General features: G+C 45.0%; 2 protein-coding genes across 3 annotated transcripts; one reads left to right on the top strand and one right to left on the bottom strand.

The window, feature by feature from the left end:
• Window positions 1-382: 382 nt before the first annotated feature.
• On the bottom strand, window positions 383-7,308 carry LOC149364478 (rRNA methyltransferase 3, mitochondrial). The gene is made up of 5 exons (XM_089574440.1): window positions 6,920-7,308; window positions 6,431-6,675; window positions 5,890-6,051; window positions 3,551-3,745; window positions 383-1,202 (listed from the first exon to the last, which is right to left on the bottom strand). Exons 1-5 carry the CDS (start codon window positions 7,159-7,161, stop codon window positions 769-771), a joined length of 1,278 nt encoding a protein of 425 aa, XP_089430566.1. The 5' UTR covers window positions 7,162-7,308; the 3' UTR covers window positions 383-768.
• Window positions 7,309-7,575: 267 nt separating this feature from the next.
• Window positions 7,576-23,146, top strand: Ald1 (fructose-bisphosphate aldolase). Of its 2 annotated transcripts, none has more exons than XM_089574442.1 (7): window positions 7,576-7,733; window positions 10,851-10,978; window positions 11,928-12,194; window positions 13,205-13,365; window positions 15,478-15,736; window positions 17,304-17,503; window positions 22,824-23,146. In XM_089574442.1, the coding sequence occupies exons 2-7, from the start codon at window positions 10,867-10,869 to the stop codon at window positions 22,914-22,916; spliced, it is 1,092 nt and encodes a 363-aa protein (XP_089430568.1). In that variant the 5' UTR covers window positions 7,576-7,733; window positions 10,851-10,866; the 3' UTR covers window positions 22,917-23,146. The 2 variants fall into 2 exon arrangements, with proteins under 2 accessions (XP_089430568.1, XP_089430567.1); XM_089574441.1 differs by having other exon boundaries at window positions 21,551-23,146.
• The last annotated feature ends 19 nt before the right edge of the window (window positions 23,147-23,165 follow it).

The raw sequence follows: 23,165 nt of genomic DNA, 5'->3' as shown, positions 1-23,165 counted from the left end.
AGTTGTGTGCAGAGTTTGGGTGTGACATACTGTAACTGAACCAGACATGTTGCACACAAACTTTATCATGTTGAAGACTCTGGGCTGCAGTGCAGTTTAATATAAATGTTAATGGAATTTTAAAATATTTATAATTCAATTTTTTTGTCACATTTGTGAGGATATCCTACAAGAAAATGTCCTTGCAAGCTCCATCACATAATCCATAATCAAGAATTCTCTTAGGCTTATGGGCTTTTTATTTTAAAAGATAGCTATGGAACACGAGCTGCTATCTGTTGCACTAAAATTTTCCATGTCGAAAATAGTGTGAAGCACATCAAAGCTTCCCTTGCATACAGTACACCGAAGCTTGGATGTGTGTTAAGGCTGAGGCCAGACATACAACAAAAACAAAGGTATTTAATTCAGGAATTACAATTCTCGTGCAGTACAAGGAACAATCATGTCCCCCTGTACATGCAGACAAAGCTTCCATGGGAAAGTGCACATTCAACCTTTCCCCTACAAAATGCAAATGGCCAGAACCTAGCGAAAGCATTTAGTGTTTACACACACTATGCACAATACGTGCACACTTGAAGCTATAAACAACACAGAAGTATGAGAGACAAGTGCTCGCCCTTTCGTGACTTTGTGTCTTCTGAATGGCGATAACCTAAAATGCAGCACAGCCTTCTACAGGTCGTGTTAAAGTACACCACGCCAAACGGTAACAGCAGAAATTGTTGGCTAGCGTTGCAACTGGAAACAACAGAGGTCTGTCATTCACAGCTGCCCATGTGCAGTTTGCCCGTTCATCAACTTGGCCTCTGCAGAATGCCTAGAGCTAAAGGACGAAGAGAGAATTTGCCTCCGCATCTCGTACAGAATGATGGATGCTGCGATAGCCGTGTTCAGGCTCTCAACACCATTGTTAGCTGGCACGTGCACCCTTGCACCGACACAGTCTACGGCCAACTTGTGAGCTTGGAGACTGAGTCCATGTGCTTCTCCACCCACAACGAGCACGCTAGGTGCCTTAGAATACTCCACAGCTGCGTAGTCGTAGTGGGGCAGAGGGATCTCGCTGCACTCTTCTAGCTCGTCCATATCACGGTACGACTCGTCCACTTTCAGTCTTTGTCCATCAGCTGTTAGGGTCTTGTATCTGACTTCGTCATCCTTCTCCTCCCCTTCTTCCTCTTCAGAGTCTGATGCTTCTGCAGGGGCAAAAAAAATACGTATTCACCAAAAGTTTCCAGCAACAAGACGGAAATGCAATATGTGGCACTAATGGACTGACAGAAAGCTACTTCTTTTGGACAATTTCACTTGAAGGTTTGAAATACAGTACAGAAGACATCAGAGGGGAAAAAAAGGGAGGGCACACCCTGCAACAACCAACACACAGAGAAAAGTGTAACATTGTTGTCTTTTCTTAACTCTATAAAGGCCATATTGAGGCTTGATGGTGACATAAGGCACCCCCTCCCCGCTAACCTTTTCCTTTTGTCTGTGCCAGAGGTATGCACCAGCCCTAGAACATAGTTATGGGCACCTAAAGTATCACAAATGTGTTGGGGTGTAACCATCGCTGCACAAGCATGGTACATAATTGCTGTTGCCCCTTTTATTCATGCATGCAACAGCTTCCATTGCATGGCAAATACACATGAATGTCTCCAAGAGCTCGCACCCAGTACAGTGCATACTATGACAAAGCCATTTGTCATAGAGAGCGGTAAAAGTTAATAAGACTGGGGTGAGTGAAAACTGTCAAACACGATGACAAGCAATGGATATGCACCCATCTCTCCTCAAGTTTAATTCTAGCAGTGTTGGCTTTATCAGAATTGCACGTGCCGTGAGCGACAATTAGTGTTTTTTTGCAGAAACAAGATGTCACAGTAAATGTCTCACTCCTTGGTGGATACCTCAACCACGCCGCAAGAGAAGGGAGTAAAGTGAGAGTGAAAGATTAAAGAGACAAAGGGTTGCTGTAGTGCAGCTCTCTGGAATAATTTCAACCACCTGGGGATCTTTAACACGCACTGCCATCGCACAACACAAGGGTGCCTTTTGCGTTTCGTCTCCATCGAAACGGGGCCACAGCCATTATTTTTCTTCTCTAAACTGAAAAAGGGAGACAGTGCAACTTGGTATCTTGCTGTGTTTGATCCACAGCTCCTACTTAACATCTTCCTCATTCATGTGATCAAAAGTTGACCATAAAATTAAGCGGTCAGTGATGCTGAATGTAATTAGCTAGAGTGCTTCATTTTCAGGCTTTATGTTCTATGCTTGAGGCCATAAACTTGCTGTATGGTTATCACTCTGTAGTGCGAGATTAAGCGACAGCTATTTGCGGCAGTGAATACAGTTTACCTGATACTGTCTTCTCTGGCAGAGTGTGTGTGAAGCAGAGCTTTTTGATATTACCAGAAACTAAACTTCTCATGGGGTCTGTGTGTCAAAAAATGGCGGTCCGAGGTGGCCAAAATTTGAGTGTTTACGGATCAGCATGTCGCACGCGGCTAATACCATAAACGTGTTCAAGTTAAAAAATTCCAGACTGTTGATAAACACACAACTGCCTGGCAACAAAATCAGTCAGACAGATGCATTAACACATAACCATACAAGTAACAGCATACTTGTAACAGCATACAGTAACCATACAAGTAAGAGGCAAAAGAAGCAAAAAAAAGAAAAAACCTTTCAAAAGACGCTGTTCACAAGCACCCGGAAAGTGGCTTACTGGGACTAGTCACTTTCTCAAACACAGTTCCCCAACTGGTATGATCTAAGAGTTCTGTGCATGGCGTTACTATGTAGTCTCTTGTGACATCACCACACGGAGACCAATCAGCGTGGCGCACTGAAATGACGGCATGTGCGACACCACGGCATGTTAGCCTGTCAGTGTGGTGAGGTGGCGCGTCAACGGCGAACCAGAAAACATGCACTTAAACTGTCGCTGTAAAAAGAAATTGGTTTCGGCTACTGAGCAGGAGGTGCATCACAACTAATTCCCCGGGGGTTGAAGGGAAGGGTGGAGAGGCCATTTTGTGCACGCATTCTCAGGTCAGAAGGGAACATGCAAATACTTGTGCTAGCACTTCATGTAACTGCAACAGCCCATCCTTCATAAGGAAGCAAGTGCTCTGGGGCCTATTTTTGAAGGATTATGGACAGAAAATTTTTGGTTGCAAGTTTTTAATGGAATGGTATGAACCACCACGTGGAGTCCACCTCCATCCAGTAAACTATTTATAATCGACTTTCTTCCCTAAATGATGCACAAAAAATGTGTATGATCCCGTGTTCATTATATGAATTCACTGCAATTCAGCAAAAGGACATGGAAGCAGAAATTTAATTATAAATCATTTACCGAGCATACACGCGGTAATTTAAGTTCACTAATGTCTAGCACGTCACTACAAAACCAGAACACAAAACCTAAATTTGAAGTCTGTAATCCTTAAATGCTACTTGACAGTAAAGAACACATTCATAACTGAGCAGCTTAATCTGCTGAGGCAGCATACGAGGCAGCCCTGCCTACCTTCATTTAGATCATCTTCCTCTGAGGATGACGGCCTCACTTGTTGGTCAGTCCGATGATCAGCAAGGTAAACGGCCATCTCAGGGGTGACGTAGCTTGGCATGTGTTCCCAAGCAATTCCACTGTGGATTGGAATTCTGAAGTGTGACCCAGCACCAGCACGCAGCACTTTGAGCTCCCAAGGGTCAACACAGCCTGGAAGAATAATTGTACAGAGCTTGGGTTGCACACATGTGCACTCAACATCAAGTAAATAAAATGACAGCAGTTACACTTTTAAGTGGCAGCACAATTAAAAGCAGCTTTAATGCGAATGAACTTGCTGACACCAAGAAAGAGGGCAAGTATCACAGTACTTGCACGATGTTGCATCACAAGAAACATTTAGCTGATAACCAGTGGAAGTTGCCAATGTTTAATAAATAAAATGAATAATTAAATGTGATGAGATAGCCATCTTTCAAGTAAATGGTTATATGCATCCCTTAGAGATGCAACAGCACAGCTCAGCCCCAAATTCCACTAATGGTATGTAAGGAGAGCTTGCAGCACTGCTTTAAGTGGGCTACTGCCATGTACACCTTGTATCAGACCTGAATGAGATAACCCTACAAATTTAACCACACACCTGTCAGTCGGCAGATAACGAAACATTTAAACTTATGGCACACAGGTAAGCTGAGATTTTTTTTTTTTTTTAAAGTACCTCACTACAGCAAAAAGGCCGAGTGCAGTTCACACAGGCAAGCTAAGCTTCTAACCTTCATGACAGCAACGCAATCAAAGGGAACAAATTGAAGTTGGCCTGTATTGACAGACTATGCCATTATAATGCCAAAGAGACCACTCTCACCGAAAGCTGACCTTTAATAAGCTAGAAAAGACCAACAAGCGAAATACAGGTGTCTCCATCACTGGCCAATCTCTCAAGTAAACTGCCTGCGTCAGCAAAGATTTTTTGTTGCGGCTCCCAGAGGCTATGCTATGCCGCCATTAACATCAAAACAATGCCAACCAGTCCTCCTCAGTGTAGGCATCACAGATTTGAATAGAGTGGCGCGAAAATTTTAAAATTAATTTTTTGCAGCCGTAGGAGGTTTTGCGGCGAAAGCTGTAATAGCTTTATACAAGCCACTTAAGGGGTACAACAGCAGCTGTAACGCGTTATCCGTTCACTCTTCCCTGTTGACAGGAGAAAGTGAAAGCTAGGAACGAGCAATGCCGGTTGCTATAGCACCGGCTGAACGGATCGCGCAGTCAATGAGAAGAGGGAAAGTAAGTTTAGCCATAAATGGCATAGCAAGGAGGACAGGGAGGAAAGGAAGATCAGAGTGCAAGATGAAAGAAAGCAAGCGGTGCCACAGTCTGCCGAGGCTCCGGTGGCTCGTTGGAGGCAGGGGAGGTGGAAAGGTTAGTGCGGTGGTTGAACAAGGTGAAGAGGATCACGTAGCAGGAGCAGCGGCAGCCACATGAGGCTTGTGAACATTACAAGAAATCCGCTGTGGAGTTCTGTGCCTCGCTGACGAGGTGCAAAGAAGAGGCCACGACAGAAGTTCACGAAAAGTGAGCGCCTCAGGATGCTTGTAGATTTGCCATGCTGGTGGAAGTGGATATTCTCCATTCTGACAGGAAAATCGAAAGTGCGTTGATATCCAAGCTGAACGTGCAAGACCGCACCTCAGTGTTGGTGCCGGGTCATAAAGCGACAGAGCCCAGTGGCCAAACGAGCTCAAAACAGAGAAACTAAGCCAAGTGCCTGGACATGCTTGAAAAGAGAGGCGAAGCGAAGTATCTCAATGTCCGCAAAACAAAAAAGCTAGGAAAAGTAGCTATTTGTGTGTCAGGTTGGCTCGTCGTGTGCATAAAACGTCTGTAAATACGCTTGTGCTAGTGTTGCCATCCTCACTGTATGCAGTGGCAGACCAACCTTACCTGCAGAAAACGCTGCTGACTGCAACCAGCTTTCGCTGATTAATGCGCTAAGCCACTAACCTTAGCTCTACTAATTTTTGTGTTGCCGGACAAACGTCAACATATATGCAGAAAGAGCCAGAGAATCTATTTTCACTGAAAATAGCTACAGTGTTCTCAGGGACACTTACGAAACAAAAATAATGTTTTCTGGACAGGGGGTGAGAGAAGTAACTTTGACAAGCTTTTTCACAGGTGGTTGCAGATCCCACCACGAGCAACTAAAAATGAAAACGACTGTGATGAAAGCGTTTGCGTCCCTATATACTCTACACCACGCAGACAGAAAACATCAAAAGACAGTGCAAAGTCCAGAGAGTCCAGCTAACACAGTTCCGAGCATACCTACCACTGATTTCATTGCATACCTTTTGAAAGCAGTAATCGGCTGCAGCCGGCTGCTGCAGCACTTCGTATCAGTGTTCCCATGTTGCCAGGATCTCTGACATTGTCCAAAATAACACTCACAGGCATTGTGACCCCCGTTCTTTGAATTTCAATGTCATCCATCGATGGTTTTCTGAACACTCCTGCAATGAGAGTACACGCACAGTGGCACCAGTTATTCAGTTTTATACTGCTTTTTTTAACCACGTTATCAAATGCTGTGCACACAAACAAGCATTTAGAGTACACTCTGTGTATTTACAATCGAGATCCTAATGCATATAAACAGACTGCCTTATAGCGAACTTCTTGATGCCGATACAGTTCAGATATAAGGCTCATAAGTGGTTGGTGCTCTGGAATTTGCACATCACAGATTTATGCAACAGTGTTCATAGTTTCGCAATGAAATTTAAAAGTATTAGGACATTACAGCTGCGGACAATCATTAACCTGTCGACAGGATGCTGTACTACATGATGCGCAGCATGTTGGCTCATAACACGAAACCGACACCCTTACCCATAATCCCAGGGCATGTTGTCAAGCCGGACCAAATTTTCATTTTCTTGTAAAACACCTTCTTTATCTGGTCCTCTCTGAGCGTTTCCAAGGGCAGTCCTTCCAAGTGTTCGGGAAGGGAGAAGAAAATGCTTTCGCATTTCACGCCAGCCTTCAAAGCGTCGTCGATTAGCCTTCTTCCCTCCAGAAGAATCAGGTTCAGCTTTTCCCTCTTGCGCCTCATTTTCAGGGTCATCATGGCATTTCTGCAGGAAGGAACAGTACCAGAACAATCGCTGATGCTCACACTTCTTCAACAGTTGTCCGTCCATCAAATGGCGTAAATCCACAACTGAGGGAGCGGCAAAGAATAAGTGGGGAGCTGACCACCATGCAAAAATATTCAAATATATAAAAAGCAGAAGACACAGTTAACTAAAGCTAGATCAATTCAGGCGGGCATGAAAACGAGAGGGCAAGACGTGAATTAAGAAGAAACAGGATACTTGCGCGAATTCATCGTCGTCGCTTCCAAGTTTGACGTAGCGTGGTGCACAGAGAGGTTCGCTTACCGCTGCGCTGGCTGCACCAGCATGCGACGCTGGATCTACTTTTGGTTTCGGATAGATGACTTTTTGAGGCCTCCTAACAAAACCTTTGTGCCGGACCTGCGCAGGCCGTACGGACACACCAGACCAAACGCGCGTGCAGTTCGTTAGTAAACCCGCCATGCTTCTGCCAAAAGATTCCATGGTCGCGGAGAAACCTATTTGCACTCGTTAAAGTTTCACACCACGTGGTTCGGCAAACTGAGACACACAGCAACAGTTTATCCCATCACCTCAAGCCCCGCAACTGATCAGCGCGCACACATGCCAAGCGCTACAGGGCGCGGCCATTTTCAAGCTCATCGACTCGGCCAGACTCGGTATGGATTTGCTGCTGCCACTACCGAGAAAGAAACACGAACCGAAACTGAAACCAAGGCCAAGACGCAACAGTGGTTATGTTAACTGAGAATGTAGCTTGTTAAGCAAAACTGTGCACTTGGTTCTGCGTAGAATTCTAGAAATTTCTGGTCGTTTTTTTTTCTAGTATACTGCTAGTAATACGACGCTGAGGAAGAAAGCGAGCAAGAGAGCGCGCGGCGGCTCGTGATCGGCGCCCCGCCCCCTGTCGCCTCACTCGCCTGCGGTACTTGGGCAGGTTGCACGGGTCACCTTGGGCATCAGGCGTTCGGACTCCCAAGGCAGCAGTCGGTTGGACTGAGCAGCTCGCCGAGACTCCTTTCAACCCGTGAAGTGCTTTCGCGAGCTTCTGTCCGGTGAGTGCTTCTGGCACAGCTCTAGCGGACGTGTCCACCCGAACCGCCTCGACGGGATAGCTCGGGGATTCGAACCGCCGCACGAGATCCGTGTCGCGAGCCATGTCGACCGTTTCGCCTTTCGGAAATGACACTTCCGTCTAGTGTTACGTTAGAACGCCTTGACAGAGCTCGTATCCCTTCCGCCTGGGTTGGATAATTCGTAGGAGCTAGTCTCAGAGCTTTTCACACATATCCGCAGTAAGCAGATTTACTTTGCTCTCTTGAGCGACTTCCGGACATTAATTTCTTAGCACTGTTCGAAGCTCGGTTGGCTCGGTGTGGTGCAACATTGCAGCATCAGTAATTTAATGTTCGTCAAGTCAGATTCGTTCGTCAAAGGAGAATTTCGGCTCTTTCACATAGGTGCAGAAAGTGAATTTGATTTTTTGCGCTGCGCTTACTTAGTGTTGTGCTTGATAAGCTGATAAGATGCTGTGCACATAAACGTTGCCACGGGACACAGCATAGAAAAGCTCCCAGATGTAGCAGTGTTGTAGCTCCTTGAAAAGGCTACTTGATGCTTCACTGCTAACAGGTTAGCAGTAGCATGTTGACTTCGTCGAATTTTATCGCCTCTGTCTCGTTCTACATGATCTCTAGCGCCTAATAAACCTCACAAATTGTCGCCTCACGTTCATATTTTGCTTTGAGAGCTTGTTTTTCTCCCGAGTAAGGTCGTTGCTCGCTTTGGTACGTGACCATGCTCGCCTTGGCAGTGTTTCAAACTGGTGCGTCTGGTCTGTTTTATGATTGTTGTAGAGCGAAGATAGGCTTGCGCAAGGGCCAAAGGCCGTCGGGAGTTGACGTCCAAGGTGACCTTGGCGGAAATTCTTGTATCTTGTTTACAATCTTGAGTAGAGGCAGGCCCGGTAATCGCCGTGCTCGTTCAGGCGGATCGCGTATCCAGTTCTCACCTCGAATTGCCCGCCAGTTCGGTTGTATATTTTGTGCGATTACATCCAGTAGGCTTCCTTTCGTCTCTCACTCCCTCCTTTATCCCTCCCCTTACGGCGCGGTTCAGGTGTCCGCCGAGATGAGACAGATACTGCCCCATTTCTTCTCCTCAAAAACCAATTTGCATCCAGTAGCCGGACGAAACTTGGTTTGGACGCTACCCCTTTTTTTGCCGCTTTAAACAGCGCTCGCTTAAAGTGAAACCTTTAATCGCTTCAATCGAACTTTGGATTATTCTGCGCGGTTTCTTGCTTGTCGTGATTGAATAACTGGAAGCTATTACATGTGGGTAATAGTGCGTCTTCGTGCAAAGGAAGCCGTTTGCTGTGGGCTTCTATTTAAAGACTCCCGCGGGTCTGCATTCTTCCGGGACAAAAGATGCGCTCGGCTTTCAGCTGCAGCCTTCGGATCTTTCTCCTCTTTCAGTGCTTTTTTCTATTGTTTAGTGGTTGGATAGTTCTGAGCCACGCATCTGCTGTCTTGATGTTAACTGGGTGATCATTTTACTGGGTGGGTTCCAAAGTTTAATCAGCGCCTCAACTCTCCTGATGCTTGTAATGCAATATTTTGAAAACGTTAAGACCCACTTTCAACTTCTAATTTCTGTCTAAAAAAAAAAAGAAAAACCCTACTGATTTGAGTGATTATGAACAGCACCGAATAGGGCTTAAAAAATACTTTGTAAAAAAAAAATATTAGGTTCTCTTATCATGATCTAGTCGTCGTAGATATGGGAGTTTGCAGATTTTTTATTTTTTTTTATTTATTTCATACTGCAGATCATGCTACAGATCCAAGCAGAACAAATACATATTAGATTCTACAGATACAAGGGCAACAAGTAAAATAAAAAGAAAAACTAAAAATAAAAAAGGCATGGAGGATGATTGTATGCTGACATTCATTGTGTTGGAGAATTCCACTCGCTGATGGTGCCCGGCAAAAAGGAAAATTTAATGTCAGTTCTAGCAAAGTATGGGGTAAGTGAACCGGGATGATGGTGACGTGTCATGCATGTAGCTAAAAACGATAAATAGGGTTCAGGATCAAGCGCCAATTTGTTATTTATGAGCAAGGAAAGAAATTCTCATCGAATACTTTTTCTTTTTGCCTCAAGAGGTTGGATACGATTAGATTTCATTAGCTCAGACGGAGAATCAAAGTGTGAAAATTTAGAATAAATCTTACGGCTTTTCTTTGGATTCTTTTCAATTTTCTTAATATTGTAATAAGGATCATGTGCGATATCGAAACTTGAGGCTAAGAAACTGTACTCTCGTGGTTGAGCTTGATTTTGCACCTCGAGCTGTCGTAGAGCACCAAGGCAAGGCTGAGGTGTAGCACAAATAACATGCATGCTGGACTTCATAGCCATAATTTAGAGAAAACTTGTTTTGTTGCCGTGCTAATTACATGATACAAATCTTGTGCAGCAGCAGTTACTCAGTTTTAACAGGTTATTTTAAATATGAAGTCTCATTGTGCACAAATATGTTGTGCACAGTAGTAGTCTGGATGGATGGATAATGGCTTTACCCTTTGTATCGGGTGACAGCTTGCACCAGATAGCTTATGTTATCTTCTCCCCATTAAATTTTTCTTCTCAATTCTTTCCCTTTGAAATTAAAAAAAAATTTCTTCCATGTTCATAGATTCACTCCTCCCTTGACTTCCTCTACGAACCTTCTAACCTTCCCTTTGTTGAAGCAGCGCTAGAGTTGTGTTGCTGTACACCGTGCATCTTGGTGTCCATTTGGGTTCTGATCTTGACATTATATTTCTGCTGATATTGCTGCCTTGCATGAACAGGTTGCCCATCTTTTTGAGTGTATTTCAGAAATTAAATGATGTGCATTGAATTTAGCCTCTATTTTATATCTAACCATGTCTGTATTTATCTGGACACGACCCAAGTAACATGGAAAACTGAATAAGCCTAAATGCATAAGCAGAGTGGTTGCCTTACAGGTGCACATTCAACATGCACAACAACATGCCTTCACCATGCTTTCATTCAACATGCCTTTCTTATGAACACTTTTCTGTGGCAACAATTTTAGTCCGCACTGAGCGCCTCTGCACAGCAAGTGTTTGGCTCATCTCCCCGTTTTTCTTTTGCAGCTAACAGCAGTGCAAGATGGCTGGTCACTTTTCCTACCTGCCACCGGAGATGATGAAGGAGCTCAAGGCCACTGCTGAGGCCATTGTTGCCCCTGGCAAGGGCATCTTGGCTGCTGACGAGAGTACCGGTGAGTGTAGCAGCGAGATGAGATTGTTATCTCTGCTTACCAATGTGCTCAAGCTTCTGAAGGGCTCTTATACGAATTCTGAATGTTACCAGATATCAGTTAAGGCCACTTGTCTGTCATTACGTCCCTGCTTTACTACTGGCAGATGCGAGATTATGCCATTTTGTATTAAAATGAGCGTGCCCCCTTGTAGATTGTGCAATCTGTTACTCACTCCTGCGGAGATGGCATAACCACTTGTTCTGATGGAATCGTCATGTTTTAGTGGTTACCTTTTTTAGTAAGGTTTTCAGACATAAACTGGTCCCAGTGCCAGCTGGCACCAGGCATTCCATGCGTCATGGGCAATGGACATATTTTGAGCAGGCCTTTCCCGTGCACTGCTGCTGCACCAGTGTAGAGTCCCTGGTTCAGAATTTTAGCTTTATCATGCTGAAGTTATTGATAACATAAGGATGAAGTATTCAATCGGTGGCCTGCTTCCTAACTTACAAGTGCATTTTGTCACTACCACTTGACGCTGTCTATGTTCTCAGATTACATCTATGACTGCACCTAGATATAATAAACCACGAACAGCATTTCGTTTTTCAACTTCAGCCTGTGTTTGAAGGGAAAGATAGCGTTCTTGAATGTAGCTTTAGTTGTCTAATTTCGGTCAATTCATGTCTTATTGCACCGCTTGACGTAGAGGATAGATTGCTTTGTTGCTGTACCATAGCCGACTGAATAGTGAGACTCTCAATTTGACATGCAAGGCATCTGTCATCACTAGTAGCACTTTGATGCTGTTGCAGTGTCCCCTTGCGTCAAAGCTGTGTTCTGGTAGTGCACTCGACTTAACCGATTATTTGTTCTTGAAGTTTGCCGTGGCCATGTTGAATCGGATTCTCTACTGCCCAGTTTTCAATGGCATCTTTTCTCCTTTGTTCCTGTTCCTGCTGTGCAGCCACCATGGGCAAGCGCCTCCAGGGCATTGGTGTGGAGAACACTGAGGAGCACCGGCGCCAGTACCGGCAGCTGTTGTTCACGTGCAATGAGCAGATGAACAGCGCCATCAGTGGAGTCATCCTGTTCCATGAAACACTCTACCAGCAGGCTGACAATGGAACCCCGTTTGTGAAGATCCTGGAGAACCGTGGCATCATCCCCGGCATCAAGGTGGACAAAGGCGTTATTCCGCTCATGGGCACTGATGATGAGAGCACCACACAAGGTGTGTATGGGAAGTTTTTGCTGCCGTGTGAGAAGTGGAAATTGCCTCAACTTCACTGTTGCATTGCAGTTCGAGTTCATTGGGAAACAAATAATTTGTATTCAGCTAGCAATTACGGTTGGCCCCCTACAGGTTGTTTCATAAAGCATCATTCGTTGGTACATGCAGAGCAATTTTCTTCTTGAGAAATTGTCATTGTGGAACTTCGAGAGCAGTTTGTAAGTAAGAGCAGCTTTGGATCATGAATTCTCGCTAGATTTGTAACATTTGACCTAGTTATGTTAGTAGAGAGCCATGGTCCTTTGCATTATGGACATGACAGTTCCTTTGCCTTGTAACTTTACGCCTTTAGCAGTTCATGCATGCTCCAGAACCCATACAATGGAGCCCCCCCCCCCCCCCCCCCCCCCCCCTTTTTTTTTCAGGAGTCTTGCATTGAAGCTGTTATTGAATACTGACAGATCAGGCTCTCTCATTAAGTGGGTTGTGCTGCACTTCTATGCTGACACCTAGCTTTATCAACGAACAAGAAAGAACTAGACCTTTGGACTGATTTCACTGAAACTGCCTCAAGTGCTTGTGACCTCAGTGGGCTACGACATCCATGGGCTCTCCTAGGCTCCATTGTCCTTGGTTTACCTTGAGGCTCTCCAGACAGGTGTTTGCGTTGTTCCAGACAGCCATGCTTGCTGTTATCAAAGATAATGTCTGCCGCCTGTCATATCTCGAGGCTAGCCCCAGTGGAGGGACTTCTTGTGCACACTGTCTGCTCTGCTTATCTCTGAAGTGTATTGTGCCTGGCTGCTATGGCTCAGCTGCACTTTTTGTGAGATGCATCCACAGTCTTGTTGCGATAAGAAATTGTTGTATCATTAACTTCTGTGAGCACATTTCTGAAGAGTGCTTGAACAGTTATGCTGAAAGTGCATCAGGGTTTTTACTTTAGGCCGTGCTAACATGACAAGTTATACTGACGGACAACTTTGCTTGTGCAATTTTTTTCCATGCAGGTCTCGATGATCTGACCAAGCGATGTGTTCAGTACCGCAAGGATGGCTGCCGCTTTGCCAAGTGGCGCTGTGTCCTGAAAATCCGCCCCCACTGCCCGTCGCCCCTGTCGATCTTGGAGAACGCCAACGTGCTGGCTCGCTATGCTGTCTGCTGCCAGCAGGTAAGGCTGAGCTTGTCTGCGTTCTCCTATGGGACAGACTTGCATTTGAAGTCACTGCACTGCATTTTAAGTCACTGAGGCTCACTACCTTGCGATAACTTCCTTTTTCTTTTGTCAGGACGTGCTGTAATTTATGAAAAGGGACAAATGTGTTGCAGCGTCTTTTGAAAGTAAAGTTGCTAATGGGTCTAGTTGGGTTTTTTCAGAACTTTTGAAAGGCCACTTTGTAAAATAGTAAATTCAGAATGTCACTTACGTTGTAATTACAGCCTTTTCCCCTAGCAATTGTGAATGCAGTTGAACCTTTTCATAACGATGTTGAAGGGGCCAGGTGATTACTCCGTTATAGCCACAGCTTCGTTTTAAAGTGTTGACTGCACTTCCGGCATTCCTTCATTATGTCCATTACTTCATTATGAACTGTTATGAGGTTCAGCTGCGGTGGTTTCCTGTGCTGCCCAGGCGTTGGAAACGTTGGGTAAAAGTTGTACTGGTTCCCTAGTGGTCTCTTCTTTGCAGAAATTCACAACCGGATTTTTCAAGAAAAATCTTTCATCGGACTAAGGAGAGTAAAACTGCTAATACAGACACATACAGTAAATAGAAAAGCACAGTTCAAACCTGCTCTATCTACAAATGCAGCATTGGCCAGAGAGATTTGAGGCTGTTTTGCTGTTTGGGATAGCTTTTGCATCAATTTAATTTGAGTTTTATTTTAACAGGGCTGCTCCCTTTGCTTCTGGGGGGGGGTTAGTGGTCAAGCAGATGTGCAATAAAATGGGAATCACAAATGGTAGCTAGGGCGGTGTTCCTCGTACAGATAAGCATTTTGTAGAATGCCAGGGCTGCATATTCTTCACATAAGCATTACAAAGTTCGTTTAGTCTGAGTAAACTTGCTGTCCTTTTTCTGTAAAAAACTGTTGAACATAGGCTGTAAAGTTGCTAAACTTCACTGCAGTTTGTACACATTCATTTCCCAGCCTATTGACACTGTCCTTCTCAATATGGCGGCCAGATTTGGTCATTTAGACCTCTGTTCTACTCCCTTTTACTCATTCTGTGGCACTGTGTATTTGGGTGGATGGCTGCACTGTAGAAATTCTGGTTCAGCAAGGTGGCTGCAGTTCATTGCTACCTCTAGGCATGTAGCGTCTTGCTTGTGGGTTGTGGTGCATTTTAAGACTTGTTTTGCTGCAGGAAAACTGTGCACAGTAAAAATGAGCAGTGAAAATTTCCCATTGAGTTGTATTATCCGGGAGACTAAAAACCGATTTCTCGGAAGATGTGTTTATAAATTCTGTCAAATGCTGATCATATGTCAAGTTTAGCCACCAGTAGAATGATATGAGCCGGCAGAGCCTGGGTGAATGCAACTCAAGCAGAAGCACAGCGGCAGTCAGCTGCCGAGGCAGCCACTTTACAGTACAGAAGTGCCATGAGGCGAAGCATCCTAAAGAATGTGATGTTCATGTGTGTGCAAACAGGCCTAGCCTGGCTGCACGTGCAGCAGTCAGCAGCTGCAGTGGCTTCTAAGTGAAATGCTGTGAGGTGAAAGCATGCACGCGGGGCGTTTGGCTGTGGCAATGGCGCACTACTCTAATGCAGTGGCCAGCGAAGCACAATTATAAATAGAAGTGTACAAGCACTTCCAGCGTTTTTGCTGCATGAAGGTGTCTATAAATGCCTTTTGTAATTCATTATGGAGTCTCATTTCTCAAAATGTTTGTGGTTTGGATGACCATTTTCCAGATAATACATCTTCCACATTTTTGAAGATTTGTCAGTGAGGTTCTACTTATTTTTTTTCTCTTAACACAGAGGCATTGAGGTCGACAGCTTGCTGTCATCATAATCTGCTTTAATATGCAAACCCATTGAGTAGGATCCTTGTCTGAGGCATACTGTATACAGATCTTAGGTGTAATGCATTGCTGTATGGCATTTTTGCGTGGATCTTCCTTATGCAGGAAGGGTCAGAGCTAAAATGCTAATTCGCTTTCACTGGCTTGTCAGTAACTTGCGCTTCCTTTGCCTTCTTGGTTGTGTGAAAAAAGTTCAGGTGGCTGAGTCAATTCTCCTCATTCCTCGCTGCCTTTCCCTTTTGGTGCAGGGTGGCATTGTGCCCATTGTGGAGCCCGAGGTGCTTCCCGATGGCGACCATGACCTGGACCGGGCGCAGAAGGTCACCGAGGAGGTGCTGGCAGCTGTGTACAAGGCCCTGAGTGACCACCATGTCTACCTGGAGGGCACCCTGCTCAAGCCCAACATGGTCACCGCTGGCCAGAGCTGCACCAAGAAGTACACGCCGGCCGACGTGGCCCGCGCCACCGTCACCACCCTGCAGAGGACCGTGCCAGCTGCCGTTCCTGGTGAGTGCCCTCCCACTCTGCGAAACCATTTCAGCTGTGGTACATCCAGTTAGTTGAATTGTTAACCGGAGGATTGCTCATTGCTTCAGTCTATGCTGATTTAATCTTGTTTTGGAACGTGTGAAGTTGGGCATATAAATGATCCATTGTAAGTGACCAGTGCAGGAAACAAGGCAGAGACGAACGGCCTAATAGGAGCACAACACTGTTTGTTTGTCTCATCGTTTCCTTCACTGTTCATCTACACTGGTCATGCCTGCTGAGATAAGACAAAACTGACTCTTCTGCTTTTAGACTAGCCATGGATGGTCTACACTTTCATGTGGCTAATGAGCTGCTGGTGAAAAATGAATGTGGAAGTACGACTTCGAGAGATATTCCCAACATACAAGGTGATCTGCCTTACTGTACAGTGGTGAGCAGCCTTGTCTAGAGCGCTCGGGCGGTGCACTTCCTTGCAAACAAATCCAGATTTTGTGGCAGCCTCTAGGGTCCAGGTGCAACGCTTGCACGGAAGTAGCGCCAGATAGCCTTGTAAACAAAGCAGGCACGAAAACTTTGCCCTGTAATGAGGGGCTGCTCTCTAATTTCGGTTTTTGTTACCAAGTGCACACTGCTCAAGCGCTCTAGACAAGGCTGCTCACCACTGTACATGAAGCACATCTTTTCCTGGCTTAGCTTCTACTTGTCCTCCTACTCTGGAGCTGGCACTATCTGCATTTTCATTCACAGACTGATGACTGCATAAAAAAAAATGGGTTTCCTGCAGTAACCCTTTCTGACATGCGTTATTTTCTGCCATCGAGAAAAATCTTGGAAAACTTGTGTGTATGAGTCGATCCCCCTACTTCACAAAAATAACAAGAATGCCTAACAAAACATTGGAGATTCATGCTCGCGGAATTTCGGCCCTATTCTTCAGAAAAACACTTTTTGCACAATTAATCGTATTGATTTTCATCCGAGGCTCTTTTCCCAATGAAGAATCAGCTAAATGTCCATTAGTAAAACATTCCACCGTGCCAGAGAAAAAATTTACAGCACCAGACAGCACTTCCTAGGCGCACATAGAACTTCACAACATCCATTGTCATTTCTTGTTTTTCAAAAGTAGTCCTTTTTTCTAGGCATGAAACTGCTGCGATTCTGTCCAGCTGAATTTTTAAATGTGGCCAGCACCCCCGACTTCATGACAGCATCTTTGGATGCTTTAAAAAGGTTTGAAATGTCGCATGCACAGTCATATAGGCTGTGCTGCAAAGGGTTAATGCACTCATTGAACGCTTTGGGATACTCTCTCCATCAGAATTCAGCTGCTCGAGCAGCTAATGCTACCCACCCAAGGACCATAGGTTGCCTTTCGCCATGCTGCGGAAATGATTCAGCCGTATTTCTTTTTTCACTTACGCTTTGTTACAATTAATGACCTGAGGTGTGCTTGTCCTCTTCTGGAGCAGGGACCGTTCATTGCACAGATCCACTGTTGTGCTTTCGGGCATGCATTTTCCTTTGGCAAACTACTTGCATCAAGCAATCTACTTTTTTTTTCCCCCCACATGGGCTGCAGGCATCACATTCCTGTCTGGCGGCCAGTCTGAGGAGGAGGCATCTGTCAACCTTGATGCCATCAACAAGTATCCGGGCAAGAAGCCCTGGGCACTCACCTTCAGCTACGGTCGTGCCCTGCAAGCCAGCGCCCTGAAGGCTTGGGCTGGCAAGACTAACAATGTCAAGGCGGGCCAGGATGAATTCCTGAAGCGTGCTAAGGTAAGCTGAGCATGAAGATTCCATAAGGCTTGCTGCGAGTCCATTGGAAGCAGGATGGTTAAATCCTGCCTTTCTTCTGTAAGCTTGGCTGGCAAGTAACTAGTTGAGAGGGCATCATAGGGCAGTCATCTAGGTGTGGGGTGTTGGCCTGAAGCCTTGTTAAGCATGAAATGCTTATCAACCCACATTTCTCTTGGTATATCAAGCGCAGTGTACAATCCATATTCATTGGAAGCTGTAGACAAGGGTGAATTCGTAGCTGGCTGAAATGAAGCTCATTGTTGCATTAGAGCTACTTTCCAATTATTGGTCTATGCATCTTAAAGTCGTGTGCCATAAGGTTTCATAAACTGTTCTTGGATGCAACTCTTGCTATAAAAGGGCGAGGCTGTGTGAGTAGTATAATGGTTTAATAATTATGCACAGATACTGGTGCTACAAAAAAGTTTCATGCTTAAAGGTGCACTGAAGAGGATTCTGAACTTGTCTTTTTGCCGCGGGAACTCGATCTACACGTTCCTAGCATTCTTAGAAACTGCGACTTACCGTATTTACTCGCATAATAGGCGCACTTTTTTTCCAGAAAATCCGGCTCAAAGTTCGGGGTGCGCCTATTACGCGGGGTAAAATTTCCGGAAATTTTTCGACTCGCAAAATTGAACACACCACGTAAACGCACTCGTGTACGGGCCACACCCCGTTTTCGCGAAGAAAATGTTAAAAAAAAAAAGGGTCCGTGTAAGGGCCGCACCGAAACTTTCGGAATGCACGCGCCGAGGCCTCCGCGATCGGCTCCAGCTGCGCGCAACAGGCGATTGATCGCGGAGGCCACACACGCGCACAGGAGCTTTCAGACGCCGCCCATGGAGGGCACCCAAGGCCAAGCTCATCATCTCCATCGTTTTCCTCCGCCGCGAGCTTTCGCTATCTATATCGCCATCAGCATCTCCAGCTCTTTTTTTTTTTGTTGTTGTTGCTGTCAAGCGCCGGGATTTGCGGTAGCGCGATAGTTATCGTGGTTTATGGCTTTGCCGCGGAGCGTTGATGTTTTAGCTCGACGGGCAAGCACCACACGGCTGGGAGTTTGCTCTGGAACACGGCAAGCGTGCGGCAGGTCGGAAAATACGACGTGGCCGAGAAGTGCAGCAGTTGCGACTGCGGCGTCCCTAAATTTTCGTACGCGACTCCAAGCGTCGAGGTTTTCGCGGGCCTAAGTCGGGAACGTTTCCGGCTGGAGATGAAGCTTTCCAAACCGACGTTTAAAGTGAGCACCCCTGAAAACTGTGTGCGGCTGTTCTACGCGATGTCGTTGTACGTGCTGTGGGTCCGCAGCAGCTGCGACGGCAGCAGCACTAGTAGGGACTAGTATAGTCAGTTCAGCAAAAACTTTGTTAAAATAAAGATTGGGAAGCGGGGGGTGGTGAGGCGTCGGCTTGCAATCGTGTAAATACAGTATTGATCACAGTGCCAAGTTCGGGGTGCGCCTATTATGCGCGGAAATAAAAAAATCTGATTTTTCGCGCCCTAACTAGGGGTGCGCCTATTATGCGAGTGCGCCTATTACGCGAGTAAATACGGTATTGCCCTGTATGGCCGATTTTCCAAATTAAATCGAATTAACGGCCGGCTCCCGCCCTTTTTTTTAAATTCTGCCTCGTACGGTGGGCGGAGTCGACCAACGCGTGGAGTGCCTTTCACCCAGTCCCGTGGCGACTTGCTCTCTGCCATCGGCGGAGTAATACGTAGTAGTCCGTAGTAGCAAATAGTCCGCACGTATTTTTATTTCTGCGGGCTTATTTTGCGGCTATATTTACGCGAATGAAACTATTTAATCATGGAAACCTAAAAAACAAAATAAAGCGAAAGCAAAGCCTCCACGGAGCTGGCTGAAAGGCACTCCCCGAGTTGGTCGACTCCGCCCATCGTACGAGGCAGAATTTAAAAAAAAGGGCGGGAGCCGGACGTTAATTCGATTTAATTAGGGAAATCTGCCATACAGGGCAATAAGTTGCAGTTTGTAAGAATGCTAGGAACGTGTAGATAGAGTTCCCGCGGCAAAAAGACAAGTTCAGAATCCTCTTCAGTGCACCTTTAAGGCTACTTAGATTTCAGACTAAGTGAAAGTTTCCTTCAGTTGACATAAACAAACATTTGTGGACGTTGCTGTGTTTGTCATTTGTTGCAGGTGTTCTTTTAAAAGTACTATTTCAACCTAATCTTACTCTTCTTCTCTTTATATAAAAGTCCCATATAAGCAACACTATTTGTTGCCTAATATAGTGTCTACCATGAGCTCAAATGTGCCTTTTAAATGAACACAGTTGTTAATGCAGTGATACTGATGCTTGCTGTAATGCAGTGTTTTGGCTGTAGAAACTAACTAGCAGTACAGTGAAAAGTTGGTCTTCAGGTGTCTAGTTGTGCAGTAACTGAACGTCTCTGGAATTGTGAATCATCGAGGCTTCTATCTTTACAATTTCCTGCAGCTTATCTGTACAGGGCTGTGAATGTGATTGCGTCAATACCGATAGAGTACAGTGGACAAGTGACAAAAGTCTGGAGGAGCTGCATTAGCATTTCCTAAATTGCTTCACTTTCCGGCAGCACGTATTGCTAGCAGCCTGCATGGCAACATATAAAGTAATGAAGCCTTTCCTGTTCGACTGTGCCACCGTTTTTCCTTAATATAGCTTCATTTAAAGTTTCATGCAATTATTGTTCTCGGTAAATTGATTCTCCTGCTCTTTCTCATTATGTTGACATCTGTGACAAGCAAAAGGTGCACTTATCAACGAAAAATTGGATTTAAAATTTTTGACATCCTTCCCAAAAGAGGTTGCTACAGTTTGGTAATGAATGGCTGTTGAGTGCAGCCTCTGGTATCTGTGTCCAAACATTGGTGTTGCATCGCTACAGGCAAGCTTCTGTTTGTCCTCGGTATTTCTTTAAAGTTGCACGTCATTGTGCACTCATTGCAGTCTGTGCCAGCACAGCCGGAGCTAGAAAGTTGTCTTGGGGGGCCTCTTTAGGCCCCTTTTGAAGCTTGATCGCAGTGTTGGAGCAGTCTTAGATGAATGTGTAAAAGAAGACTGTGAATAATGCACTCGTTTGCTTTTATGCAGCACGTGCACCTTGCCTCCTGTAGTGAGCATGGGATGATTGCACCATATACCTTGCATGATGCTTGTGTTTGCATTTCAAAGTATTTGCAGTTGTCGCATGGTTGCTCCATGCAAAGGCAGGCTATGCAGCCTGTAGGGTGCCTGCAGAGGTAACCTGTCTGCAGCAGGAGGGCATGCAAGTGTCCTGTTTAGTAGCATTTGGGGCCACCCAAAAATGTAATGTCTCCATGTGGTAGTGCGAACAGCCAACATGAGTAGGATGAAGTCTGTAGGCAAATGCTCGAGTGGAATCCACTCGCGTGGGTCCAGTATGGCTAGATCAATAAAGTCGCCATTTTGTTGCGACTGAAGACCCCTCCTTTTATCAAGCATCCATGGTACGTAGCAGGAATGTGGGGTCGCCAGTGCTGTGGTGTCGGCATTCCAGGTTAAAGTAATACACTATGGGGCCCTGCTGTGCCTCTAAGCCAGGGTAGGTATCCTTGCAGCATTTGCAGTGCATATGCCAAGCACATCTTCACATAAAGTAGCTGTGGTTGAAGAGAGCCACCCAGAAATGTTTGCAGCTGTTGCAGATCTACTTTGCAAGGTACAGCACCTTGAAGCTACACAGGTACTTTCACTGCAGTATTGGATCACAGCTGCAAGCCTTATTTCTCTTCTCGAGCCTCTTTTTGCGTTTGTTAATGTAAAGCTTGGTTTAGGCATGAGTGGTTCGCAATGACCGAAATGGTAGTTTGGTTGCCAAATATAGATCAGTTCTGCATAATACTGCAGCTGCCTCAAGTTGCAAGACACAAATGGTGTTGATATTGCCTGCATTTGAAATGCAAAGGACTGTCTAGTAATGCACGGTCTTTTCTTCTTTTATTGCCACATTCCCTCCCTGCCCTACCCCATCCTCCCTTTTTATTTTTGTTTTTAGGCTAACCATTTGGCTTGCCAAGGGCTCTACACCCCGGGTTCCATTCAGAGCCTGGCCTCCGATCGCTCCAACTTTGTCCCCACCCACTCCTACTGATTTCTTTAAAGCTGCAGAACCCGAAAGAGCTTTCAAGCATTGGAATAGCCATGTTGCTTTTATTTTCCCTTTGTTTTTTTTTTCCTCCCTTTTATCGGTGGGGGAAGCACTTAACTGTTCTTGTACTTTAGCAGTTGTGCTGCCTGCAAAGCATGAACTCAACTGCATGATAACTCTCCTGTAGCGGTCTACCTTAGTTTTCATAGTTTTCAGTCTACCTAGTTTTGAAATGAGTAGTAATGCTGTGGTGGTGAAAATGAACAATTGTAGTGCTTGCACATTGAATTACTAGTGCACTAATGCTTCCTGCCCTCTGTTAGTGTAGCCCATGTTGCAGTGGCTTTGAGTAGTGTGTGCAGGCAGATTTTTTTTTCACTGTACTCACAGAAAGGCTTGTATGTGCACTGTATTCTTTGCTTCTGTTTGCAAAACTCTTTACATGCTGTTTTTCTGCCTTTTGGCACTTCTGTGGAGAGAATTGTTGGTTTTAAACAAAACATCTTAAATAATTGTGCTCCTTATACCTTACCTCTTTTCTGCTTTTACAAGATGCATTAGAATACTATATAATAGTAGCTTTTGTGCATGAAGATGTCAGCATGTCCACATTGCATTCCAAGCCTGTTCTTTGTGTAAATTGTAATGCTTACATTTATTTACTGCATGCTATTTTAGTATCTCTATTGATGCCATAAACATATTTTTGTAATGCATTATTATGTGCACCAAAGCCTGGCTAGCATGTATACAGTAGTGTATTTTTGGAAATCTTTTTTTACCTGTGCCACTGTTGTTAAAGTTGTTTACATTTTTTTTACCATTGCAAATAGTTTTTCCATTCGGTTCCTTTGTTTACAAAAGGTTCCTTTTGGGTAATCTTGTTCAATATTTTTGTAGTCTCTGAATGCATTATGGTACATTGTGGATACAGTTGATCTGCAAGCTCTTATACAGACAAATGTAAAGCTTATATCTTTTTATATTGTGATGTACACTTTGGGCTGTGTGCGGGTTTGTGCCATTTCAGTAGCATTTCGGAGGTAGTGAAATGTAAAGACTGTGCAATTTTCTACTGTTCAGCTCATGCAAGTGTGTGCGTTTTGTTGGAAACTTTCTGTGAAGTAGCCATGACACTGTGGTTGATAAGCTTTTGTGATAATGTGTTCTGTTCCAACAGGCCTGCAGTGAAGCTGCTCTAGGAAAGTACGCCGGAGGTGTCGCTGGAGCGGCCGCCTCAGAGATCCTCTTTATCAAAAACCACGAGTACTAGACTCTCCTGTTCCCCCATTCCATCGTAATTGGCATCTGCATAAGACTCGCAGAACTTTCTTTTCTTGCCTAGTTGTAGTGGCATGTGACCCCCCTCCCTAGTCTACCCATGTAATGCATCAAAATTATACCTTCCGGTGTGGTCTGGACATTCCCCTCTATGCTAGTGCCATTCGGTGTTGCCAAGAGTCTATGTCCTGTGCACAATAAAGTTGCAAGTTGTTAACTTCACTCTGTGTTGCATTTTTTC

The sequence above is a fragment of the Amblyomma mixtum genome, chromosome 2 (genome assembly GCF_055824585.1).
Source record: "Amblyomma mixtum isolate Tamu chromosome 2, ASM5582458v1, whole genome shotgun sequence".
In the NCBI taxonomy this organism is placed as follows: Eukaryota; Metazoa; Arthropoda; class Arachnida; order Ixodida; family Ixodidae; genus Amblyomma; species Amblyomma mixtum.
Note: the sequence above shows the minus strand (reverse complement) of the source record. Positions and strands in the feature narration are given on the sequence as shown.

Coding starts and splice junctions, on each gene's coding strand:
- LOC149364478 (XM_089574440.1), bottom strand. CDS start 7,161: ATGGAATCTTTTGGCAGAAGCATGGCGGGTTTACTAACGAACTGCACG. Junction 6,676..6,919: donor AGCGACGACGATGAATTCGC/GCAAGTATCCTG, acceptor TCCTTCCTGCAG/AAATGCCATGATGACCCTGA. Junction 6,052..6,430: donor AACATGCCCTGGGATTATGG/GTAAGGGTGTCG, acceptor CTCTCATTGCAG/GAGTGTTCAGAAAACCATCG.
- Ald1 (XM_089574441.1), top strand. CDS start 10,867: ATGGCTGGTCACTTTTCCTACCTGCCACCGGAGATGATGAAGGAGCTC. Junction 12,195..13,204: donor TGATGAGAGCACCACACAAG/GTGTGTATGGGA, acceptor TTTTCCATGCAG/GTCTCGATGATCTGACCAAG. Junction 13,366..15,477: donor ATGCTGTCTGCTGCCAGCAG/GTAAGGCTGAGC, acceptor CTTTTGGTGCAG/GGTGGCATTGTGCCCATTGT.